This window comes from Eumetopias jubatus, unplaced genomic scaffold (assembly GCF_037043125.1).
Source record: "Eumetopias jubatus isolate StellerSeaLion01/CBP00866 unplaced genomic scaffold, mEumJub1_p1.0 scaffold_5, whole genome shotgun sequence".
Taxonomy (NCBI): Eukaryota; Metazoa; Chordata; class Mammalia; order Carnivora; family Otariidae; genus Eumetopias; species Eumetopias jubatus.
In genome coordinates this window covers 117864521-117885654 of record NW_028274811.1, presented here as the reverse complement: position 1 = coordinate 117885654, position 21134 = coordinate 117864521, and the positions used below count along the sequence as shown (strand labels likewise).

Genomic DNA, 21134 nt, shown 5'->3' with positions numbered 1-21134 from the left:
ACCCATCCTACTGTGTTGCTGTAAAGGATTAAGTATGAGATCATACTAAATAAAGTGTTGGGTGCAAAGTAAACACCACAAAATTTTGATTATGTACTGGTATCGCTTTTCTTAACTGACCTCCCTCACAATTTGTAATGCCCATGGCCTTATTACATAGTGGTCATGAGTCAGCTTACTAGGATAGATCATCATCATGTGCAAGAATGATTTCCAGGTCAGCCAGTCATGTGGAAGAGAGGAGAAATAAGACTTAGAATAAAAAAAGAGAACAGGAAATTCATCTGAATACATCTCAGAACTGTAGGAACACGTAAAAACATAGGAAAGGCTCCAAACTGAATGCCTTATAGACTACCCAGCCCAAGTGAGAAAGGAGATTAAAAGAGTGAAATGATGAAAAACTCAAGGGTATGAATCGCAGGAGACAAGGCCCAAAAGAATGAAGAAACAGGAGCTTTGAGATCCTTTAATAACATCTATTTTAATCAACTTAGTGAGGCTGTAAAACAAATTCTGCTTGAAACACGCATTCAAGTACTTGGCGAAAGCAGTTGAATAAGATTTTTGTGTAAGGATTACAATTTCAGGATAAATTAAAACAATTTAAATCAGGGCACCTCAATCCTGCTCCTTACCATAACAAGAAATTAAATTAGTTAAAAGTTAAAAAGAAACTCTTGTTTCCAGACCTATGTAGTATACAGAGCAGAAAAAACACATGGAATAATAACTTTACATATTACATAGAATCTAAGAATAAAAAGAAAAGGGCCCATTCACCACATACTGGTTTTAACAAGAAAAAACAGAATAAAGCAACTGGTACTTTGACATAACCTGTGAGAGAAATTTTTAAATAAGGGAATAATTGCTATCCACATGCATTTTTTCAATAAAAGTAAAGATTGTGTCTCTCATGTAAGTTCATGTAAGTGTTCTCCCTATTAAGTCAAACTACTTTTGTTTTGTTCAGTTTCCTCAGTCTGTGGCTACCCCACTTTGGGCTCATCTGGGGACCCAGACAGCAGTCTGCTGCAGGAAAACAACCAATAGAGGAAAATTGAAAGCAACGCTAGGAGCCAAGAGAATAGGCTGACCAACTGTCCTGATATTAACATAACTATATTTTAAGTTCTTGAGAAACAAGACAATAAATTTCAGCATCAAAATGTTACAGGCCTAAATTACGCTGAACCACAGAATATTTCATTCTGTTTTTTTTTTTTTTAAGATTTCGTTTTTCATTATTTATTTGACAGAGAGAGAGAGAGCTCAAGCAGGGGGAGCGGCAGGCAGGGGGAGAAGCAGGCTCCCCACTGAGCAGGGAGCCCAATGCGGGGCTCGATCCCAGGATGCTAGATCATGACCTGAGCCGAAGGCAGCTGTGTAACCAACTGAGGCTCCCAGTAACCACCCCCCATTCTGTTTTTTTTTCTCACGGTAGATCCAGTTTCCTCACTAGACACTGGAGGTGGTGTCAATAATAAGGCTGAGCAGTGGCCTACGGACTGAAGTCCCCGGTGACCTCACTAGAAATTCCCTCCTCTCATTCAGCCCTCCAGTTTTCCAGTCCTAGAAAGGAGGATTATCATGGATTAGTCATGGTCCAGGGCACTGATTGGGCCCTGTTTTCTAGGGATAGAAATCTAGAGGTATAAATAACTCAGCCTCATGCTCAGCATATTTTTCCTGGCTGAGGAGGGTGTTATCCTCCTGTCCAGAGGAGTAAAGACCTAACTGACCTTGGGCTGTGAAGGAATATAAGGCTCTGCTTTGGCTTAAGGTTAGTACGACCTCATTGAGGAAAAAGAAGCCTTCCATGTGGCAAAGCCTTCCAAGAACTTCAGCAAGGTTTGTGGCCAAGGCTGGCCAATAACAAAATGTTACTTTGCCTTAGTGTCCCTTTTTTGGTGTGTATTTCCTTACTTGAGATTTTGCTAGGAAAAAGCATGACTGGACCAAGTGAGAAGGAAGTTATCTGAGGGCCTCCTGACAAAACACGATCAATCTCTCCGTTCAAGACCACGACCGAGTCATACTTCATTCCAATATGCCGAACACCTGGTGTGGCTTTATTATTAAATGAAGTATGAGAACACAGAAGCTCCTGGAAAGGTCTACCCTACTTTAGGGTAGGCCTCAACTAAAGACCTGCAGATAAGCACAGATTCAAGCTTGGCTAAAATAAGGATTCTTTTCTGAAGCCACAAAGTTCCTTCCAAACCTCAGATAAGCAAAACCACACTTCTCAAACTCCATGTGAAAAGGTGGACATTAACCACTGCTCTGCTACATTTTATATGGCTGATAACAGCAGTGTGGATCTAAATTACAAAAGGCACCATGGTCAGGAAACACCAGTTTGTTAGAACTTCTCCAGAGGTCCCAGTTGGTTCTGGGCTGCTACTTAGGTTTGGAAATATTTATGCAAAGAAGCACAGCGATACGGTGTTCTAATATGTTCTGTTGACCTTTTGAAACTTTGGATAAGGCAGGACTGGTGAGAGTCTTGGATTGGAGGAATCCAAGTTTGAAGATGCTGAAATTGCTGATTCAAACTAGTGTCTAAGAAGATGGGGCCCAGGATCTACCTGGTGACAGTCAAAGCCCTATGGAGTTGTAAAGTTAGAGATCTATATCGTGAACTAGGAAGAAAATCAGCCTGGGTCATTTTCGGCCCAAGGACATTTAGGTATTACCAAATTAGGGAAAAGATTCTTCCACATAGTCAAAGACAGCTAACTAGACTTCAGCACTGGGGTTTGAAGCTGAAGTTCCAACTGATTCTTCCATAGTACTATTCCATATTTTGACTCCCTGGATACTTACTAGTGAAGACAGATGGCTAGGCCAAGAGAGGCTTCACAGCACTTGGCACCATCAAAATCTCACCAAGAATTCTCAGAAGTTCTTTGTGCCATTACTTACCCTTCACCAACTAAATTTCTGCATCTTTTCTATTAAGAAATTTTAATTTTTTCTTTTTTTTAAGATTTTATTTATTCATCTGACACAGAGAGAGAGAGCACAGGTAGGGGGAGTGGGAGAGGGAGAAGCAGGCTCCCCGCTGAGCAGCGTGCCAGATGTGGAATTCGATCCCAGGATCTGGGATCATGACCTGAGCTGAAGGCAGACGCTTAACCGACTGAGCCACCCAGGTGCCCCTCTAACGAGAGATTTTAACACTGATGAATATTATAGAAGTTTTCAGCAACTACATCAGAATAGTTGACCTGCTACTGAGAAACACAGTAGCCCACCTCTCATCTTTCTTGAATGAAAAGTAATCACAACATGTTAGCACTTGCAAGCTTCCAGTGTGACTTTTGCTCTCTCTCCTGTACCAGCATCAACAGCCAAACACAAAGTGAGCAGGTTTTTTTGCATTGTACTAATCAGTGATTTGAGGCCCTTTTGTAATCTTGTAGTAATAAATCAACCAGCTCCCATAAAGGCAGAAGCAGGGGCTTTGCTGATGAATTGTTCTAAGGACTCAGGCTCATGCACTAGTTACTCATTTGGTCAATGACAGAATGGGGTTTTTTTGGCTGAATTTAAAATAGAGGATAAAAAAGGCTTTTCAACCACACTCAACTGTAGGATTGCTAAGTAAAAATAAGCCTTCTTCTTAGGAAAACCCATAAGCAAGTCATGTGGAGACATAATATAATAGGATATTTATAAAAATAGATGCCATCCTATAAGCCTTACAGATCTAATTAAATAATAACTATAAAAGAATTGTTCTGCAGATGCCTTTAAATTGTAATCAAATGAAATTATTTCTCCAAGCAATATTCAATTTAGATGAGTTACAGGAAAATATTATTTTACCAAAGATCTGGAAAGGGCCAACTTATTAATTTTATAAATATCTTCGAGACAGTATATACTTAAAAGTTATATTACTGTTAAGTGGGCATTAAAAACTAATAAACTGAACTAAACTACTTTAAGAAAACTACAAAAAGAAAAACAGTAAATATTCAGTGGCTCTTTGCATTTCTCAAGCATTTGATTTCAAACCTAAGCCTTGTGTTGGTGCTCCTGACACCAGCCAGATGATTCAGCCTGGTCATCTCAAAATAGATATGGAATCAAGAGGCTTTCTCCAAGACCACGTGGCATTAAATGTATTGGTATATTGAAAAATAAAATGCTTCTGTTAATCTTTCACATTAGAGGCAGGACAGATCATTGCCAAATAATAATTTAAGTAATTTATTATAAGACAGCAAATAGGAAAAAGCATAATATAGTCAATATTTAAAGTCTGAACAGGTGTAACTAGTACATATTTCTAGAAAACAGTCCTATCTAGATGGGGAAAAAAGCAATTTTTATTTTTTTTTAACTCTTTTTTTTTTAAGATTTTATTTATTTATTCATGACAGACAGAGAGAGAGAAGCATAGGGAGAAGCAGGCTCCCAAGGAGCAGGGAGCCCGATGCAGGACTCGATCCCAGGACCCCGGGACCATGACCTGAGCCGAAGGCAGACACTTAACCATCTGAGCCACCCAGGCGCCCGAAAAAAGCAATTTTTAAAACTGAATCTCCTGGAATCCCTTTAAGCCTCAAGATTTGATGAGTATTCCCTCAAAATCTATAGGCCTTCTTTACATATTTAAAGGAAATTCAATAAAATGTTTACTAGAGGACTGTGTGTGTGTGTGTGTGTGTGCGTGTGTTTAATATCCTCTTAGCTCATTAGGAAGGAAAGAAAGAAGGGAGGAGGAAGATGGGGAAGGAGGGAAGGAAAGAAAAAGACAAGGGAAGGAAGGGAATAAGGGAAGGAAATGTACGGTGCATCTATCCTTCACTAAATTAAATTAAGCAAACAGAGGAAAGGAGGTTAAGAGAGAATGTACATGATCAACATAATCAAAGGATGGGAATAGTTTCTGCCTTTGCAGACACCAAATTGCATAAACACAAGAATTTATTATATTTACCAAGTAAGAACATTTACAAAACCACATGAAGGAAATGAGTCTGTGAGAACAGGGGGAATATAGGGAAGGATGGAGGGACAGAGGAGCGAACCACCTTAAATCATGATAATGTTGGAGCAGGCCATTCTGCTATTGATGGGGCCTTGGAGACAGTATCCATATTTTGTCAGGGCAGCTAGCCAGACCTCACAATTTTCAGGAAAAGTGGAGAACAATTTCTCATGTACCTTGGGAAATTAATGTGAAGCAAAACCCAGAACAGTTAATATGGCAACAGACCACATTTCCCAGATACCAGCATGGACACTGTGGTTCCCTAATCTATCACAGAATAGGGGTTTTTCATGAAGATAAGTGTCCAGCTCAGTGACTAGTCTCTCTTATGAGATTGAGACCTTTATAGTTTTGCTTTAATGATAGTTAAGAGTAAAATATTCTGATCTTACTTCTTCTTGTTCCACAGGGAAGAGCTATGGATTTTATTCTGGGGTTTTTCCTTATTTTAGGAGACCAAAAACTGGCAACCCTTTGTGCATCTCCATATTATTTTTAAATTTTATGGATCCCTAAACCCCCCAAGTCCCAGACCCACGGGTACAGAACACCGAAGCATATTCTCACAGATGCCTAAAGGGACAATATATAAAAGCTCTGAGTTTAGTGGGCTAAACAAATGAATAAGCAAATAAATTCAAGAGACTGTTACAAATAACCTGGCAGCCCCATCTTTCACACTAAAATCTCGATTTAAGCTAGGGGAGGGACAGGAGTGGGAATGGGTTGGGAAATGCAGTGCTACCACTGGGAAGACTGGGAAGTTCCATTTTTAAGGTCACCACTTTAAGATTCAGTGGAAAAGTATATGATTTTCTTTCAGCTCATTACGTTTAGTATTGTAATGGTAATTCAAAAATTTGGGGATTCAGAATCCTAAAAATATAATGCTGAAGTTATTACTCTATAAATTATTAGCACTAACCTCTGAAATTAAATGTGCCCCTTTGTTCCTTTTCCTCTTCAAGGAAACAAGAATAGCTTCCCATTTGTTTGCCGTTAATGATGGTAAACCTAAAGAGAATTTATTAATATGGGCTTAGTTCTCAAAACACTTCTTGATAAAAATGAAAAAGACTTAGCATTTAATCAAAATTCTAAAAGAGAAACAATTCTGTAAATACGCAAATTAGAATATTAGCATAACCTTCAAAAGACAGCAAAGGAAAGAATGCCCAGTCATCAAAAATGTTTAAAAGTTGATGAATTTCATCGAGCCATGCAGGTTAAAATTTTATGTACTCACATGTACTGGGTATACAGGATGTTTCCTGTGACATTGATGCAATAATTCTCAAGTTGTTCATCACCTTTTCTCCAAGTCACATTTACTGAATTCACATCCCCAGATGTTGTGAATTGGCATGTGAGTTTTATTTTAGAAGGTTGTTCTAAAGTGATATTTTTTTCCGCTGGCACACTGGAATGTTCTATTAGCCACAAAAGAAAAGACAAAACAAAAAAGATGTTGTAAAAGTTACACTTAGGGGAGATCCAATATGTAGAAAGCAGGTTTAAGTCATCAATAATAATGCTCTATCAACAATTTCTTAATGTAACATTCCTTTGAAGGATTACTCCTCTGTCGACATAGATTTGGTTCCCTTTATTATTCTCTTTCATAGTTACAGCGGAAGAAAGTGTTTGTTACATTACCAGAATAGCAAAAGCCTAAGGCTATAATCTTAATCTCCTTAAAATTTCCAGCTGACAAGGATATAGGGGAAAGAGCACTGTATAAAGGGGGGCCCTATGCTTTGACTGTACAGAAACACTCCCACGTAAAAGCAAACAAAACCTAAGGGAGAGAATGGAGTAACTGCTTTGATTCCTTTAAGGAATCATATCATTCATCGTTATTACAAGAACGTTTAGAGTAGAATGTGGGTTTGTGTGATATACTAATTCTGTCATTCCTAGTCTTCTTAGTCCTTAAAAACTTGTAGGGATTGGACAAAGATATAGATGAATGGCAGAATTCAAACACTCATCCTGTACTTCTGACTTCTCATCGAATTTGAAATTCTGGTACAAAACCATGAGGTGATATATCTCTATAGATATCTATATCCCACTTATGGCAGATACATTAGAGCCAACTTTTTTTTTTTTTGAGCAGTAGTAAATAAAGGAAAAAAACCAAACAGGTACACTGCTCTTCCTATACTAAATGTGCAATTGGTAACCAGATAATAGAGGAGGAAAACTTTCTTTTTATACAGTTCCAGCCAATAAGTGAAGAAACTCTAGAAATCTGACACAATGAGCTATAACTCCTGGTGAATCGTGGATCTCGGCATTCTGCATCATCTGCTGCAACCCTCTCAGACACGGAACTGTGTGTCTCCTAAGGAGGGACACCCCACGACCTAGGCAGTCGTTTTGTCCCCCTCCAAAAAAAGAAAAAAAGTAAAGGGGGAGGGGGTACTGAAACTAAGTCTCTAGATCCAACTACCAGTTTACAGGAAATACAGAGGATGGAAAAACTTGTTAAACAGCACCCCGTGAAAGTGATCGACAGAATCTAGGGTGTGAGAAAACTCAACAAGATGAACGATCTGGTGTTTTCAACAGGTAAATTAGAAAAAGGAAAGAAATAAACCTAAAAATGAAAAGATACTTTAGAAACACACCTTTAAAAAAAACAAAGCAAAACTAAACTATATTTAGGGATGTACACCTGTGTGACAGAACAATTTTAAAAAGCAAAGACGTGACCCCCTAAAAACCAGAACAGTGGTGGTTACTCTTAAAGGAAATAAAAAGGGTTGTGTTTGGGAGAGGGCAATGCATTATATAAACACATCTCTCAATCTCCTGCTCAATAGCGTGGCATCAGTAAAAGCAGAATGCAGAGCCAAAATGCAGAAAGAAAAAAAAAACAGAACCTAAATAGCATAACATCACTTTTAATTACATTTAAAACTTTATAAAAATGCTTCCTTAAGCAATGACCAGGTACAAAATTTGCAGACAGTGAAGTACAGCTAGTGTGAAGTGCTTTGTGAGCACATGCCCAGAATAACTACTTGCATAATTACAGAAGTGCTGAGTTGAATTTTATGCACAAAAAGAAAGGCAAAACAAAACAAAACAAAACAAAACCCTAGGTATAGACATCTTAACAAGATTCAATTATACAGAGAAAAAACTGAAGTGGTCAAACTGAAGGAATTTGCATATTTTCGTGCATTTGCTGAGCATCTACTGCATACCAGAAATTACATTAGGTACTAGTAACAGGAGAAAATGTTTTAAGATATATCATATTTGGTCCTAAGCTTCTGTTTTCTGTAAATTTTCCTCCTTCAGCTTTAGCTCTGGGGTACCCTGAAAACCTAGGTCTGTCTTTCTGTCAAGGAAATTTACTTCCTTAGTCAATTTCATAAAGGAGTTCTCCATACAGTCTCTGTATTCACCCCAATATAGCATATTCTGTTATCTTACCATATTACAGAAAGTGCTTTATCATAGGTTAAAAACGTCCTTAACTGTCTAACCTAACTACCTCTTTTCCTTCCTTGTGGGAGACAGACCATCTACCAAAGTCTGTAGACTTTGGTAATGTAACAAACACTTTCTTCCACTGTGACTATGAAAGAGAATAATAAAGGGAACCAAATCTACGTTGACAGAGGAATAATTCTTCCAAGGAATGTTACTTTAAGAAATTGTTGATAGAGCATTATTATTGATGACTTAAACCTGCTTTCTATATATTGGATTGCCCCTAAATGTGAAAATTCTTTCACATCTTGCAAAACTCTGCTCAGTTGTTGCTTCAGGGACAAAGCCTTTGCAGATTTCTTGAGTTGTTTCCCCAGGTCTGAGCTGAGTGTCACTCATTACTGCTGGCCTCTGCCCAGCCCAGGTTTATACTGGCAAAGCCACCTTGCTCAGAATTGAGGAGATCCAGGCCTTGCTATAGGCCATGGAGTTGCCAGAGGTTCTGAGCACCCAGAGAAAGCTATTGTGACCCTTGCATTATTTCTTGGGCACCCTGTGGGGGTTGAATACAGACCATCTTTCTTGCTGGAGGGCTGGCAAGAAGACAAAACAGCATTATCACTCCTTGCAGGAGGCATTACAGAGGTATTTACATTCCAGAAGGGGACTCCAGGGCACCACACTCTTTTCAGTGATGCGGCTCACTGGAGCCTCCTAAAATATCGGGAAGTTAAAATATGAACAATCACCTCCATGTCATAAGGGAACAGCCCCGTGTCTGGTTCCTTGCCTGAGGTGACTCACAGGGCAACACCATGTATCTTTATGTTGGACACCTCAGTTTCCTCATTTGTAAAATGGCACAAGACATAGTTCACGAGACTACAGAAAGGATTAAATGAGCTATCATAAGGAAAATTTTAGTGATCTATTAATTGCTGAATAAGTTCCCACTTAACTTCCTCTCAATATTGATCTCACTGGAGAATATAACAAAAGCTATCAGGTATTGCCTGAAGTTCCGTATTGCTCATATCATTTAATCTTTACAGCAATTCTATAAGTACCATTTTTATCATTCCTACTTCATAGAGGAGGAAGCTGAGGCAAAGAAAGGTTAACTATCTTTCCCTAGATCATATATCATGATAATGACAGGTATGAATACAAATTTGGGTGTGGCTGAGTCCAGATTCTCATAATCAACTGTGTGTACCAACTGCCAAAGATATGACATTCTCATGACAATGAAATTAACTTCCTTATCACTTTCAAACAATTGAACTGAGGTTTTTTTTTTTTTTAAGATTTTATTTATTTATTTGAGAGACAGCGTGCGAGCATGTGCACAAGCAGGGAGAGAGGCAGAGAGAGAGGGACAAGCAGACTGAGCATGGACCTGATGTGGGGCTTGATCTCATGACCCTGAGATCATGACCTGAGCCGAAATCAAGAGTTGGGTGCCTAACCGACTGAGCAACCCAGGCGCCCCTAAACTGAGATTTTAAATGAAAGAAAATATTAAGAGAAGATGAAACAAATTTGTAATGCAGCAATACAGCAATGTGATGGTAGACAAATGGTATGACCAACATATTTTAAACATTCACACTTTGAACTAAATGAGTCTATCAAAACTGTACTGTAGCCTCTCTCTAAATCAGGCCAGGTTCCAAGCTCTAATTGTTACCTCCCTGTTTCTTGTAATACTTCGCAGATGCTTCTGCAGCTTGCTTTCCTAACAGAAAATCAAAAATATGTTAAAAGTTTTACCTCTAACTTTAAAATATTTTAAATTAGCCAACAAACTAATATGTCCATTGAACTCAATGGACAATGTTTCAACCTCCCCAAAACCATAACTGCAATGCGTTTCTGCTATTTAGAGTATTGCAAAAACATCCATATCTACATTTCTAAGACTATACCTATTTACTCAGTTTCTGAACTATATTTTTAATTTTTTTTAAGATTTTATTTATTTATTTGACAGAGAGACAGCAAGAGAGGGAACACAAGCAGGGGGAGTGGGAGAGGAAGAAGCAGGCCTCCCGTGGAGAAGGGAGCCCAATGACCTGAGCCGAAGGCTGACACTTAACCATCTGAGCCACCCAGGCACCCCTGAACTATATTTTTAAAAGACTGTTCTTAAAGTCATATAGTAATTTACACCTGTCTCTTATTTTCATAATTAAAATTATTAAAAGTATATGGACACTTAAGCAATTTGAAATCTTTAAAGAAATGATAACAGTTAGACCTTAATGGGCCCATTTAGGAAACATATCACTTGAAATAAAAGTCTATTTTGTTTTTTGTTATAAAAAAGAAAAATGTGGAAAAAGCAAAGTAAAATTTCTTGCATAGGACAGTGTTTCCAAACATGCTTTAAAAGCAGAAACTTTTATTTATAAGAGTTAAATGTACCACAACATAAAAAACTGGCAAAATGGGACAATTCTGGCTGATGCAGAGATAGGAAATATGGAGCTTTCCTTTATTTTACCATAGAAGTCAGTGAGGTCCCATGTTACATCCTAAAATACAGATGGAACATCTAGAATCCTTATAGAAATAATTCAGGTGGCCACTCTAACATGAAACCAACACCCCTATATAAAAGTGAAACATTCAATCCTATTTTTAACATGTTGCTCCATTTATATGATGCTCCTTACCATATGGAGTTTAACTAAGTTTATAAAATAACTCCTCTGAATAAGAATAAAACACATATATCTTAAACTTCATATTCAAAATTTGTACAATAACAAAAGAAAATTGTTCCTTGATTCTTATAATTTTCACCTCCTCCCAAATTAAGTTTCATTCATGGTCTTTTATTTCACTGAATCTATCAAGTTATTTACATGCCATCTGATCAGCACAAAACTGATGTGATAGAATCTAAAATACCTGTGGTTCCTGAATTCCATAGCTTAGAATAGAAAATCACCAATGTGCACAGGAAACCCAAAGGTTGTAAGCCTAACTAACCTGAGTATAAAAGAGTGTATGGGTCTGTATGTATATGTGTGTCTACATACATAATACACACATATACACACACAATCTCAAAGTCCTCCCTTGGGAATCCCTCAAGACCTAGGAACTATGTGGCTGGCGTTATATAAGAATAGCTTATTCTCAAACTTTTGGGAATTTTATTCAGGCAGCATCAAAAGGAAGGGAAATATTAGAAAATGTGGATGGCTTCTACACAAATGAAGCTGGATTTACCAAACATAATTCAAAGCTTCAGCAATATTATGGAAAATGTTCTTACATTAGCCAAAAAAAGATGCTGGCTGAATTTCATTAAACAAAGTTCCTGCTGGTCACAATTTTCCTCCATTTCCATTAGTACCAGGTATAATGGTTATTTCCCTACTTTCTAAACTGATTTAAAATTATTTCAAAGAAAAATTTAAAAGGGACATGGTTCCATTTGAATTTTAGAAAGGCACATTTCTTCTTGTTTTGAATAATGTGGTACTTAATTGGAGGGTATAGCATTGAGTAATAATCCACCAATTAAATACATTTTTCTACAACATAAAGGACAATATTGCAACAACTTTTCATATCAGTTAGAGAGAAAATACAACTAATGGTTAAACTGTTTTAGCAATCAAATAGGTTACTATCATTTCCAAATAATTAACACAAAATTAATCCAACGCTCTGGTAGTGGACTATTATATTTTTGGATAACCAGAATCTGAAAACCCTTCCCCTCTGTGTAAGTTTTAATGAGAAGCAAAGCCCCCTCAGTCACTATGTAAGCCAAAAATATTCCTTCTAATTCTCTGAGGCTAAGGGCAATGACATTTGACTAATCATATCCTCCCACCTAGGACTTTAAAGTTAGAGGGAATGACTTAAGGACCTAGGCAAAATTGAGAAATTAATCACAACAGCAATGGCAAATGTCTAGCAATGATAAGGTATCATTTCTTCATTTACCCATTCATTCAACACTTACTTACTGAACACCGGCTACATGCCTTTCACTTACCCATCCATTCACAATTATACTAAAAATCTACTACGTGCCTTTACCCTGAGCATTGATATCAAGAGTACAGTACTAGCAACAATATCTTTTATTATTATGTTATGTTAATCACCATACATTACATCATTAGTTTTTGATGTAGTGTTCCATGATTCATTGTTTGCGTTTAACACCCAGTGCTCCATGCAGAACATTCCCTCCTTAATACCTATCACCAGGCTAACCGATCCCCCCACCCCCCCTCCCCTCTAGAACCCTCAGTTTGTTCTTAACCAGACTGTGCCAAGGTTTCTTGCTGTCTTTCCTCCTTAGGTCTTTGGCATATTCTAGAATTTGGTTTCCATCCTAATCATAAAACTAGGGAAATAGAAAACACAGGGGAAAAACTTCTTGACATTGGTCTGGGCATTGATTTCATGGATATGAGCCCCAAAGCATAGACAACAAAAGCAAAAATAAACATGTAGAATTAATCAAACTATAAAGTTTCTGCATAATAAACAACACAGTAAAGAGGCAACTTACAGAATGGAAGAAAATATTTGCCAACCATAATCTGATAAGGGGCTAATATCCCCAATATATAAGTAACACAACCAACTCAAAAGCAAGAAAACAAATAACTCAATTTAAAAATGGGCAAAGGACCTGAATAAACATTTCTTTAAAGAAGAGATACAAATGATCAACAGCTACATGAGAAAAGAGAGCTCTTTTTTTTAAAGATTTTATTTATTTATTTGACAGAGAGACACAGCGAGAGAGGGAACACAAGCAGTGGGAGTGGGAGAGGGAGAAGCAGGCCTCCCACCAAGCAGGGAGCCCGATGCGGGGCTTGACCCCAGGACCTGGAATCATGACCTGAGCCAAAGGCAGATGCTCAACGACTGAGCCACCCAGGCGCCCCGAAAAGAGAGCTCTTATACACTGCTGGTGGGATTGTAAATTGGTACAGCTATTATGGAAAACAGTATGGGGCTTCCACAAAAAACAAAAATAGAAATGCCATACGATCCAGCAATCCCATTTCTGGGTATATATCTAAGGGAAATGAAATCAGGATCCCAAAGAGATATTTGCATTGCCATGAACACTGCAGCATTGTTTATGAGAGCCAAGATGTGGAAACAACCCAAGTGCCCACAGAAAGAAGGATGGGTAAAGAAGATGGACTATTACTCAGGTATGAGAAAGAAGGAAACTCTGCCTTTTACAATAACGGGGACGAACCTGGAGGACATTATGCTAAGTGAAATAAGCCAGACAGGGAAAGGCAAATACTGCATTTTTTCACTTATATGTGGAATCTAAAAAAGTAAAGAAAAAAGATGAACTTATTGAAACCGAGGGTAAAAGGATGGTTACCAGGGACTGAGGGACTGGAGGAAATGGGGAGATTCTGGTCAAAAAGTACAAAGTTGCAATTATGTAGGATAAGACTAGACAGCTAATGTATAGGCATGAAGACACTACTTAATAATACTGTATTGAACACTGGAAATATGCTTAGATAGTAGATTTCAGGTAAACTAATCATACAAAAAAAAGTTTGTGAGATGATATGTTAATTAGTTGATGGTAGCAACATTTCACCATATATATATTTCAAACCATCATGCTGTACACCTTAAGTACATATAATTTTTAAATACTTTTCATTTATTTATTTATTTTTATTTTTTTTAAAGATTTTATTTATTTATTTGACAGAGAGAGCACAAGCAGGGAGAGCAGGAGAGGGAGAAGCAGGCTCCCCACTGGAGAACCCAATGCGGGACTCAATCCCATGACCCTGGGATCATGACCCGAGCCGAAGGCAGAAGCTTAACCGACTGAGCCATCCAAGTGCTCTAAATACTTTTTAAAAAGGAAAAAAAAATTAATGTAATAGGAATCCTAACTCAAATGAGATCTAAATTATAGGTGATAATGCAATATCATAAAATCATTAAGTCTCCTACAAATTATTCTACAAGTTTAGTGAAAAATCAGTCAAAATCCAAGAAGTATTTGTTGTGGAACTTGATTCCAAAAAAATCTACATGAAAGAGTGAAAATGTAGGACATTGGAAAACCTGTTAAAATAAAAAAGAACAAAGATATAAAGATGTATCATAATATTTCAAAAATAATATTAATGTGTTAATGATGCTACAAAATACCAAGAAATTAGGTAGAATTTTCTGGATTGCAAGTTGGAAATTATTAGCGGTCAGGAAGTCAAGTTAATAGTTATCACCAAATTTGTTTTTTTAAAGGATTGAAAAAGAAGAAACTACCAGTGTAACACACCTGTGAGGCGTGGGTGTTGCTTAACGAACATTTGTTTACTGTGCGTATGTGTTTCCCCATGTGTGTGCATGGGTGGTAAATCAGGTTACAAGGTAAATTTCTTATTTTGCCCAACTCTATAGAATGTTTGAAAAACACTGAAACAATAAAGGAACAGAATAGCACATAGGAATTTGGAATATGATTAGGGTGATATTTCAAAACTGTAGGAAAAAGGAGAACTATTCAGTAGAGGGTGTTGAGACCTTGGCTCTCTATATAAAAATAATTTAATAAAGTTAGTGACCTTTCACACACAGTACATAAAACTGTATTTCAAAAGGATTAAAAACTGAAGGGTAAAAAACTATGAAAATACTTCTGTAAAAATGATAGGAGAAAACAAAACAATGAAACTTCTTCACAATAAAAAACACAATGTAAATGTTTAATTAGACAACTAGGAGACAATATTTACAATTTCAATAGAAAGTATAAATTAGTATTTAAAATGTATAGCTGTCTCACATCAGTTTAAAAGTATATAAACACAACAGGAAAATGGATATGGGATATTAACAGACACAGACACAGACACACACACACACACACACACACATATAAGTATGTCCAATTCCAAAACACAAATTAAAACAACAGTGATACAGCTTTTAGCACTCATGCTGGCAAAGATGAAAGAGTTTAACAATATCAGGTGATGCTGGTCAGGAACTAAGGAGGATGACAGTCAAATATGAGAGTGAGGGAAAAGGTAAACTGTTACTTTGGAGGGCAATTTGCAAGTATGTATTAAAATTAAAATGCAGGCGCCTGGGTGGCTCAGTGGTTGGGCATCTGCCTTCTGCTCAGGTCATGGTCCTAGGGTCCTGGAATCGAGCCCCACACTGGGCTCCCTGCTCTGCAGGAGGCTTGCTTCTCCCTCTCCCACTCCCCCCGCTTGTGTTCCCTCTCTTGCTGTGTCTCTCTCTGTCAAATAAATAAATAAAATCTTTTAAAAAATAAAATAAATAAAATGCACATAACTTCTAATTCAGCAATTCAACCCTGTGGCATTTATCTCCTAAAGGAACACACACAGTCATTCCCAGAGAGAGATACGTAGAAAGAAGTGTTCATTATTGAAGGTTTACAACAGAAAAAAATTTAAACAAACTAGGGTCCATTTAGAGGAAAATGTCTAAGAAAACTGGTATGTTTAACTGTGCACACAAGTAAAAGAAATAAGGTATGTCCATATAATATGGCTAGATCTCAAGAATTAACACTGATTGACAATAAAAAATATTCAAAACAATACATATGGGTTTAAACCACTAATATTAAAGAATACAAAACAATGTTACATAGTACTGTATGAACAGAGGTTACCCCTGGAAAGAGTTCAGCTGAGACAGAAGTAGGGAGTGATCAAAAGGGTTTTGACTTCCTCGGACAAATTGAGTTTTTATCCCCAGAAATTCTGTTTGGCTATTTTTCAAGCATGTTTTATCTTTTTTTTTTTTTTTTGATAGCATAATATTCTTTTCTCTTTTAGTATTTCTTTTATAACTCCACCTACTATTTCTGTAATCTGAAGTTCTGGACAATCCAATCCTACCGTTCCTTAGTTAACTCTCAGTCTTGGGGTCTACATCACTGTATTTTATATTTGGGAGCCAAGTCCTCAGGCCAGATTCCATAGGCAGAGCAGGCAATGTGTCCTTCCATAAATGTTTTTCATTCATTCACTTTCCTGCAGAACCAGGGTCATGTTTGTGTTCTTTCTCAACTCGCAGGCTCCTGTATAATGCAGGTACCGTAAATTTGCAATCTAAATGTCATTGAGGGCAGGCCTTTGACTTCGAGTACTCAGGGGAGTCTTTGCATTTGATTCAGAACAAGGCTAAAACCAGGAAGCCAACTGCTCATGGCCTTGTGTTGATCTACTGCTGTTGCCCATCCCTCCCCTCCTCCCAGGTAGAGCTTTTTTCACAGTCTTTATATAGCCTTCCGCGGGTTTTCAGTTTCAGTTTTCTGGAAAGATCAGCTTTCTGGGAATTTTGAGTTCCTGTTCCCCTCCTCATCTAGATTCAAGGCCTTGTTCTTAGATCTGTGGCTCTTCGAACTCAAATGCCCTGTCGACAAACACAAGGAACACTAACATGACTTCAATTTGTATAGGCGTGATGCCTGGTCACCCAGTCTTGGTCAGCAGAAATTGTCTTTATTTTTTGTATTTAGCTAAATATTTAAAAGAATGTTTGCAATATTTTAAATTTTCTAGGTTTTCAGATTCTCTAACTTACTATATATTACTACAAATAAAATGTTTCAATATTTTTAAAGATCACTCACTTTTACTTATAAATTAAAAATGCTAAATACATATCAAAGAAACAAAAATAGTATTTCTCTGTATGTGCCTTATAGAAGACGAAGATTTTGACTTAATTCTTAAAGACTGGGAAGATTTTGAACATAAGCAGCAGACAAGGGAAAGAATGGGATTATAACCGATCTGGTTCCCTATCCCACATCCCACTTACGCTAGGAGGTCCCATGACCTGTTACTTAGCACCATCATCTAACTTTTTGGTGAGATTCAATGTTAACAAACCCCTTTTTTTTTTTTTTTTTTGAGAGAGAGAGAGAGTGTACATGCATGAACAGGAGAGCAGAGGGAGAGGGAAAGAGACAATCTTAAGCAGGCTCCATTCCCAGCACAGAGCTTGATGCGGAGCTTGATCTCACAGGGACAACATAGAAATATATGCAACTCAAGTAAACAATAATACGACAACATGAAAACATTCCATTCATAAAGGAGGTTAAAAATCCTAGTGACAGCAATAGGAAGAAAGCCTATGGTTCCTAGTAAGCATAAATATACCTTCAGATTTAACTTCTGTATTTCAGGAAGACAGTTCCTAAGACCAAACTTTTTGATGGTAAGGCAACCAGAACAACCTACATGGAAATGCAAACCATGTCGACCACAGCTTGGAAATCCAGTCTTTCAAAAGGAATGTCAAATCTTTTCTTTTGTAAAATAAAAACAATCCAGACTTATCTAAGAAGAGATTTTATTCAAAAAGCCTATTGCAATAAGGAAGATGCTCCAAGGATCCGTCTGCAAGCATCTCAACATCGAACAGAAACGCTTTCCTCTTATAGAGAGGGGTAAGCAGGCTAGCAGGAACTTTTCAGAGGAAATGGGATAAACTAGTGGGGGGAAGCAGGATGCATGATCAGGCTGTGGTCAAGCGTTAGTGCTTGCTCAGACTTGGGGCAAAACAAAGTTCAGGGGCCTGGGAGGAAGAAAAAACGACTAACGTTTGATCAAGCTAAGGCAGAAGGTAACTACCAGACAACTCTGAACATTTGGTCTCTTCATAACAGCAAGAATACTGGTTTTAATAGTATTACAATAAAAGAGTAGTTAGGAGTTAAACCCTCCAAACAGGTTAAGTAAATAACCAACTAAAAAGTCCACTTTTTTTCTCTCTTCCTGGACACCTAACCCTTTCTTCCCCAGGGTCCCTCCTGGGTAAAGTAAGGGGTATGTTGCTGCCAACATGACCCAGACAGTCAAAGGATTTGCAAACTTATGTTCTCATATGGATCTCTCTTTAAGAAAAATTTCATCTGACAGAGGAAATCAATAACTAGAACATGAAAACATGGCTTCAAAAATTATTTGAAAGGCAACACATTTACCAGTCAGTGTTATGTTATGACTCTCCAAGGGAAGGTTAGAATATTTTGTCATCATTTCTTCTTGGATGGGTAGAGTCGTAAGAGGTGAAGCTGTAAGAAAAAGAAAATGTGATTGCATATTATTATCAAGATGAAATGACAAGCTAGTTTGAAGCAGCTAAAATGCTATATTGTATACGATTAATGAAAAATGAATTTAAAAAATAACATAGGAGTGTTGTAAGTGCTTTTTAAAAAAGTTTTATTTATTTATTTATTTGACAGAGAGAGAGCGCATGAACAGAGGGAGAGGCAGAGGGAAAGGGAGAAGCAGACTCCCTGCTGAGCAGGGAGCCCTACTCAGGGCTTGATCCCAGGACCCCGGGATCACGACCTGAGCTGAAGGCAGATGCTTAACTGACTGAGCCACCAAGGCGCCCTGTAATTACTTTTTACAATCAAGAATAAACTCCAAATATCGGAATAGAGACTGAGAACAAACAGGAGTTGTACAAAATCATAAAAAAATTGTTCTACCAAAAAAGGGCAGTGCAAACATTCCTTCGGTATCAGATGGGAGATAGGGGAAGCATACCTTTCATTCATATGAGAAAGAGAGAAACAGTTCTTAAGATTAAAGGACAGTTAAAGACTGGACAAGTAACTGGATAAAACATGTTACTGACTCAGTAAATGCGTTTACAATATTTTAAATTCTACTTATACCTATAACATTGTTCCTAAAATAGACAACTATTCTTACTCATTTAAAAAACCTGAGATTACTTTTGAACCAGTGGAATCCAAAACTGTGAAAAAGAAAGCCGAGCTGAGCTTCAGTGCAGAATGCTTTACTTATTTTTCCATAGCACTGTCATCGACTCATTTGATAGCATCTTTAATTTCCCTGCCTAAAGGTCTTCCAGTGGACATACGAATTCCCCCTTCAATGCAGAGAGATTTGAATGGATGCACCAGCAAGAACTGATGAAAACATAAGAGTCTCTGCCAATTGAAATGAACCTTCCCTTCTTCTCAGGTGTCCTTCTTCTAGAGAGTCCTTCTTAGGTTTCCCACGTCTGACCAGCCGCCCCCTCCCAGCACACAGAGCACACTGCCTTCATTGCGGTAGACTCCCACATCCTATGTTCTAATTGTATGAGGTACTGGCATGTTTCTCCCACCAGACCATGAGCAAGGATTAATAATTTATGAGGGAAAATGCAATGGCTTGCTTAAAAATAAAAACTTTTGGGGGCACTGTATTATTTGAAAGGCAACACATTTACCAGTCAGTGATATGTTATGACTCCCCAAGGAAAGGTTAGAATATTTTGTCATCATTTCTTCTCGGATGGGTAGACTTGTAAGAGGTGAAGCTGTAAGAAAAAGAAAATGTGATTGCATATTATTATCAAGATGAAATGACTACAAGCTAGTTTGTAGCAGCTGAAATGCTATATTGTATACTATTTGTGAAAAATAAGTTTTCAGGAAGCTCTGAGGAGCTAGATCTCATACATTCACAGATATTCAGACATATATTGGGCTATTAATGCAACCACATTTCCAACTTTTTCTGTGTTCTTTTCTTTACTGAAAAATCCCTGATTTACATCAAGTAGCTTAAAAAAATTATTTTGTTATCCTACCATTTGTAGTTTCTTTATAAAACATAGATGAAGACACTGAAGAATTAAATAAGAGTGCCAGGAAAAAGACAGACATGAAGAGGCAGAAAAAAGATGAGTGAACCAAGAGAGACAGAGAGACCATAATAAAGGGCATAAAATGAGGAGAGAGAAGAGAAAATGGCTGTACAGTGAGAGTTTCTGCTGTTTTCCAGCTACAGTTACAGACTGGGTCACCCTCTACCAAACTGACTTGTGGTTCTCCTCTGTCATCTCTCTCATCTTTTCAAAACCTCTACTGAAAAAAAAAAAAGTTTCTATTTCCTCCCTCCTTCTCTCCTCAAAGCTGCTGCTGCTGCTGCTTTTTTTTTCTTTTTGTACACTGGCTACTGTTCTTTGACTGTGGGGTACCAGAACCTACTTCCCATAAAAACCACCCCAACTCTATCAAATTAAGTCAGAAAAGGGGAAAAGGCTTATGACTGCAGTCTTGGCTGCATTCTTAAAACTTCTCATTCTCATTCAGTTAAATTAAACCTGAGACTTTTTTATTTCACTTTCTTAATACTCTGCTCAGAAACTTACTCCTAGTCCAAAATTAGATTTCCAGTTCTTTTCTTGTGTGTATGAAAAATATTATCAAAGTTAGTGATCACCTTTGTTGCCTCAGCTTATGCAAAGCTTTTACAATATTGCCTAATAAAAATATCTACCTAGCAGAACCTCGCTCTCCAGTAAGCTGTGTTCCAAAGGCTTGATCACTTCTAAAGCAGCTTTGGAAGGTGGAGGGCACTTTCTCATAAAGTAATCCTTTAATGAATTTAATATGTAAATCACTGCACCCTCTGACAGTGATTACACTGTCAGAAATATGCCCTGAGTTTCTCACTGGGCTATCAAGAATACAAAACATTTCTTCCACTCACATCTAATATTCATTCATTCATATTCTTTCTGTCTCCATCTCTCTCTGTCTCTGTCTCTGTCTCTCTCTCTCACACACACACACATACATATACACACAGCCAAAAAGGTTCCTATCAACATTCTTTTTCTAATG

The 21134-nt window shown here is 37.5% G+C and overlaps 1 protein-coding gene across 2 annotated transcripts in view; it reads right to left on the bottom strand.

Annotated features, from left to right (window-relative positions):
- Positions 1 to 21134, bottom strand: part of EMB (embigin) — a 42407-nt gene that overhangs the window by 10541 nt on the left and 10732 nt on the right. For both annotated transcript variants that reach the window (XM_028097930.1, XM_028097929.1), the window contains exons 2-5: positions 19733 to 19822; positions 18465 to 18554; positions 6258 to 6441; positions 5937 to 6025 (exon numbers count right to left, since the gene is read on the bottom strand). In XM_028097930.1, the coding sequence (XP_027953731.1) occupies positions 5937 to 6025; positions 6258 to 6441; positions 18465 to 18554; positions 19733 to 19822 (453 nt within the window). The remainder of the gene's footprint in view (positions 1 to 5936; positions 6026 to 6257; positions 6442 to 18464; positions 18555 to 19732; positions 19823 to 21134) is intronic.